This window comes from Periplaneta americana, chromosome 2 (genome assembly GCF_040183065.1).
Source record: "Periplaneta americana isolate PAMFEO1 chromosome 2, P.americana_PAMFEO1_priV1, whole genome shotgun sequence".
In the NCBI taxonomy this organism is placed as follows: Eukaryota; Metazoa; Arthropoda; class Insecta; order Blattodea; family Blattidae; genus Periplaneta; species Periplaneta americana.
The window spans coordinates 129117596-129123595 of NC_091118.1; the positions used below are offsets into that span (position 1 = coordinate 129117596).

At 34.4% G+C, this 6000-nt stretch overlaps 1 protein-coding gene across 4 annotated transcripts in view; it reads left to right on the forward strand.

Annotated features, from left to right (window-relative positions):
* LOC138694573 (meiosis-specific nuclear structural protein 1-like) overlaps positions 1-5741 on the forward strand; it is a 38012-nt gene extending 32271 nt beyond the window's left edge. For all 4 annotated transcript variants that reach the window (XM_069818438.1, XM_069818437.1, XM_069818436.1 and 1 more), the window contains exons 9-10: positions 3401-3585; positions 5401-5741. In XM_069818438.1, the coding sequence (XP_069674539.1) occupies positions 3401-3585; positions 5401-5569 (354 nt within the window). In that variant the 3' untranslated portion in view covers positions 5570-5741. The remainder of the gene's footprint in view (positions 1-3400; positions 3586-5400) is intronic.
* Positions 5742-6000: the final 259 nt, after the last annotated feature.

The window sequence follows — 6000 nt, forward strand, 5'->3', positions numbered from 1 at the left end:
AATCTTAATGTAAAATATTACTATATATAAGCAGATGAAACATCATTTACAAACGAAAATTAAGAAAAGAGATGTAGAAAGTGCCTGCTTTCTTGTTTGAAACATTTGTCTCACTTATTTAAGAAATAACACATCACTTGCAACAGTTCCTGTGATCTGGTTGCTATTTTTCAGTTCTTCCAGAATATGTGGGATATTTTTGTACACTTATTTTTTTTTTATTTTTAGAGTTCCCCAGATATGAAAGTCACAAAGGGTTAGGTCGGTAGATTGAGATGAAACTGCCCACACCTGTGGAGTAACGGTTAGCGCGTCTAGACGCGAAACCAGGTGGCCCGGGTTCGATTCCCTGTTGGGGCAAGTTACCTGGTTGAGGTTTTTTCCGGGGTTTTCCCTCAACCCAATATGAGCAAATGCTGGGTAACTTTCGGTGTTGGACCCCGGACTCATTTCACCAGCATTATCACCTTCACCTCATTCAGACGCTAAATAACCTGAGATGTTGATAAAGCGTCGTAAAATAACCTACTAAAATTAAAAAAAAATTGAGATGAAACCAAAGAGCCTCATCCAAAATCAGAAAGAGATTAGGCTCAATTTTACCATCATACACTCCATTTAAAAGCCACGAACTAAGTTCATGCTTAATTGCAGGATCATCGGGTTTTGTTTTAACACTTCAGTTGGAATTTGTACAGAACTGTAAGCTATACTTTTTTTTTAAAATGATGGCGCAATTTTTTACGTTAATGATGTCCAATGCCATCCAATTTTTCCTCAGCAAGCACAGCACGTCGTCATCTTCATTTCTGATGGTTTAAAACTTGGAATGTTCTCACTTGCTAATCTTTCCTGAAGTCGAACTACATGTGCCGAATTTGTGATCACACAATTTTCATACATAAACAGCCACTGTGCAATGCTATATTTAAATGTCATTTCATGATAGAATTGAATAACCCTCACACCAGTACAATTGTGTCAGCTTACTTCCATGACTGATTCAACATGACTTACATGAGCTGACTATCAGAGCCAGTAATGCGTCATCAATGAACAAGTCAAGAGGTAGTCAGGATGCCACGTTATGGTTTCTCTATCATCTACTCATCCAGAACTTTTCATTGCTACCATTATTATCAGTATTATCACTACCTTCATCCAAATTGCGACAGCATCTCCACCATTGCTCACCATTGTTGTCATCTTCATCAACTTTATTATTATTGTTGTTGCTGCTGTTATTATTATTGTTGTTATTATTATTGTTATTATTATTATCACGTTTGAGATGGGCAAGGCATGTAGCACGTATGGACAAATCCAGAAATGCATATAGTGTGTTAGTTGGGAGGCTGGAGGGAAGAAAGACCTTTGGAGAGGCCGAGTCGTAGATGGGAGGATAATATTGAAATGGATTTGAGGGAAGTGGAATATGATTGTAGAGACGGAATTAAACTTGCTCTTGGATAGGAACAGATGGCGGGCTTATGTGAGGGCGGCAGTGAACCTCCTGGTTCTCTAAAATCCATAAAATCCATAAGTAAGCAAGTAATATTACTATAATCATCATTATTATTATCATCATGATCATTATTATTATTATTATTATTATCACCATTATTATTCTTATTGTTATTTTATTCTTATCTGTCCACTTGCTCTACTGCCTCATTTAGAATTCGCATGTTTATCTTTTTTATTTTTCTTCTTATGACCATGGTCTTCGTCTTATTTGCATTTATCTTCATTCCATACTTCTCACAGCTGTCATTTAGCTCCAATAGCATAACCCTTAGTATCATCTCTTTTGCTAACAATGTCATATCATCAGCAAATCTTATGCACTTTATTCTTCTTCCTCCTACTATCACTCCTCCCATGTTCTGAAAACAGTTCTTCAATTAATCCTGCAAGTAGATGTTGAACAGGGTGGATGATAAAGGGCATCCTTGGTGTACTTTTCTCCCTATTTCATTTCCTTCTGACATTTCTTCTCTCATCCTGACTTTGACTCGTTGTTTCATATAAAGCTTACTGAACAGCCTTCTCTCTTTCCAATCCAGACCAATTTTCTTTAGGATCCCCATTAATTTATTTTAATCCACTCTGTCAAAAGCCTTTTCTAAGTCCATAAGTACTACATACACTTCTTTATTTTTCTCTAGGTATCTTTTGCCGATTGTTCGTAGCAGCCCAATTGCATCTCTTGTGCCTTTTCCCTTCCTGAAATCAAACTGCTCTTTTTCCAACTGTTCTTCCATCTTAGAATATAAACGTCAATTCAATATTCGCAGGAGAATCTTTCTCTGAGTGCGATATCAAGCTGATAGTCCTGAATTTGTTATATTTCTTGGCATTATTTTTCTTTGGTATTGAAAGCAGCACTGTCTCCGAAAAATCTTCCGGCCATTTGCCTATCTCATATATTCCGTTGCATAATGATAGAGAATTTATAGTATAGATATTATATCGATGGCTCTGTAAGTTTTCAGATGAATAAAAAAACTGTTTCAGAAATTATTTTTTCTCAAAATAAACTTTTTATAAATGCTTCTGCTTTGCAAGATCTTATACTGAGGACAAAATATTAGTTAACTTTCTAATGTTGAACATAATAATAATAATAATAATAATAATAATGTAGTTAAACAAAATGACCATTTTTGTAGGTATGACATCACTTCTTAGGCATCGATATATCCTTTCACTGTTTTACTGATACTGAAAATTGGTTTTTGTATTTTTTTTTCGAATTGAGATAAACAATAAGCAATAATGTGTTTAGGATTATATTTCCAATATAATTTGTTTCCATTTGCTGTTTGCAATAATATTAACAATGTAAACATACATATATTATGCAGGGGTTTTGAAAGTTAAAAATCAGATTATATAGATATCATCAGAAATTTAACTAATTCCACGTAGGCATATGGTTTCGTTGTTTACATTTTTGCCAGTTTCTTTTAATAAAATGTTTTTTCACACTATCATTTATGTCCTGAACAAATTATTTTCGCATATTTGTTCACGTTTTATTTAAGGGACGAAATGGGGTAATGCAAAGCAATATGCTAGATTCTTCTATGAAATGTTTACAGATCAGTCAACATATTATGATTTTTTTTTTTTTTTTTTTTTTTTTTTTTTTTTTTTAGTAGTTTTGAGTAGTCCATGGAGGAAAGTATCATTGTCCTGTAATGGACTATAGCTGTTGTTTTCTGAATTCCACTCCATTTGTCATTTCATGAAGGAACCCTCAAGAAGTAGACAGCATCACAGATAAATAATACAAGTAGGATGACTGATGGACTTCTGTTTTTATTTTATTTATTTTTAACTGGCACTGCAATATATGTCTAGTATTATTTATAGTCATTTGTTTCTTTCTTCATAGCTGTTACAAGAATTTGCAGAAAATGAGCGTTTGGAACAACTGACAGCAGAAAAGCGCCGCATAAAAATGTTAGAATATCGCCGATCAGTGACTGAAATGCTAGAAGAACGCCGACAGCACCGAGCAGAGGAAATGAAGTATCTGTTGCACATGCATGAGCTGGAACTTGAAGAAGAGAAAGCCAGGTAACATTGCCACATTCGTGTCGTGGATTTAATTTCCGTAATTACTTGAAATTGATTTTAATGAAAATCAAACAAGCTAGTCCAGTGATCGGCAAAGTACGTCCTGTGGACCAGATGTGATCCCTGGAGAGGACAGGATTCTCTCGAATTCTTTTTAAATGAGGTGGGTGAGAGGAGGAACAGCACTGGCTCTCTAGTGAAGTGAGCCAGAGATTTTATGGATGTAGAACTACATCTATCAGCAAGGGTAGTTCTCAGTGAAATTGGCGAAAGAAATATTTGTTTCATGTATTGAAAAAACACAGGGATTGTCTCATCCGGTGAGATGGTTTTCGAGCTAGTCCTACCAGGAGGTAGGAGATCCTTGCCCTAAAGGGATTCTATGGACTTATCTTATTGAAAAAATGGCTTATAGAGTACAGAGTACACTTACAGACTAATGACAGACACATTATTTACAGAGTATGCTTACAGATTAAACTTATAGACTAATACATTGTTTATCTTTGATCGTCATTATCCATTTCTTTGACACTATTTACAAAAGCATTCCTTGACTATTTGCTAATGCGACAAGTCTTGCGGGTGCTTCAAAATTTTTCCAGTGCATTTGCTGCAATGCCTCCTAGACGCACCTCGAAATTTGTAGATATTAGTTATCATGTAACAATATAATGCCAGTTGTTAGCTTTCCTGATATTTGTTCGTGATAACTGTATGGAAGTTGAAAATGAACTCTTTCCAGAAGTTGTCAATCATTGGCACTGAAAAATCGAGTTACCACTCTTTAGTTTGTTTTGGACGAACTTTTCACTATAACTGTCTTTTTCGAATGAAGTTTGAAAGCAGTGTTTCATAGTAGCCATTTGTGTTTGTTTTTATGATAATGAGTGTAGTAGTAGTAGTATCTGCTGGAAGCTAGTTCTAATTGGTTCAAACATAAGGCAAAACAAAAAGATTTCATTTGTTTACTTACGTTCATTAAATAATAGTTTCCCAACTCAGATATATTTTAGAACAGTGAAATTGTTACTATCACATGCTTACATAAATTATCCAGTTGTTTTCGATCCCACGATATTTTACAAAGGATGTAACATAGATTGGAGTTTCCATTGATGGACTACAGTGGGCTTATTCCTGTAACATTCTGTGATACAAGCTCATTTTTAATAGTTTTCTCTCGAATGTAGCTGGAACACATTCAGTTTTTGATTTAAAATATAGTTTTTAGCATTGTTCGGTTTTTAGAATTACTAATACTTATCTCATTGAACACCAACGTATATGTTTTTCTTACTACTGGTGTCAGTAGTCATGTTACAGCTTCTTTCAATTATAAAACAAAATATTATATTTGTACATGTTCCGTCTAATTACTTATCTTTAATATATAAATAGGTCAGCACATGACCTAATTACACATAATAAAGCCCAGGTGTGGGTAAGGACGAACGTTTTCGCCATAAATGGCATCATCATGTGCTGACCTATTTATATATTAAAAATAAGTAATTAGACGGAACATAAACAAATATATTTTGTTTTATTGTACCTGCTTATCGGACCACTATGCCAATGACACAGTTCTTTCTGTTAGTTTAGGTCTTGAGTTTGCATAATTTCTTTAGAGCTTGGCCAGTATGTACCTATACTGTACTCAGTTTTACAACTCTAAACAAATTATACATGTCGATTACACGCTTTGTATCACTTAAGAATTTAGTTATGTTTTCATTTTAACACATGAAAGTTGTTATAATTAAATTCTTAAGTCTAAACAATCTTATTGAGCATATTTTTGTGTTATTTCAGGAAACGTTTGATTGAAGAAGAACGTTTACGCATGTTGAAGGAGCATGCTGGTAAACTTATTGGGTATCTACCTAGAGGAGTTCTTCGTGAGGATGATCTGCCACATCTAGGCTCAGAGTTTGTTAAAAAATATGGTGATAATAGTGAAAATGCTGCAGAGGAATCTTGAGATGGATTCAAGGCCTTTTTATACTACTGAAATCCTCTACGTGTGTAATTTTTATGCCGTCCAGTCACATCCGATTGTATTTTTGTATGTTCCCGGAGTATTTTCGTAATTTTGTAAGTCCATTTTGAATGCATTTGAGAGACATAAAGAAATACTAAGCTTATTTATATCACTTTTGTGTACAATTTACTGATATTTAAAACACAGTTCTGTCTCTCCCTTATTTAAATGACTCCACTAGCTGTTAATTACTTTATTCTGGCATCTTTGATCCATTCAGAACGTATCCATTTTCCTATGCAGTTCGGAGGTTCATTGTCTTTCCCACATAAGGTCACTGCTGTTTATACACCCTAAGTAAAATAGTTACTTTTCACATCCTTTCCTTTGATCTAAGCCCAGATCACATATAACAGATTGATCAACCTTAT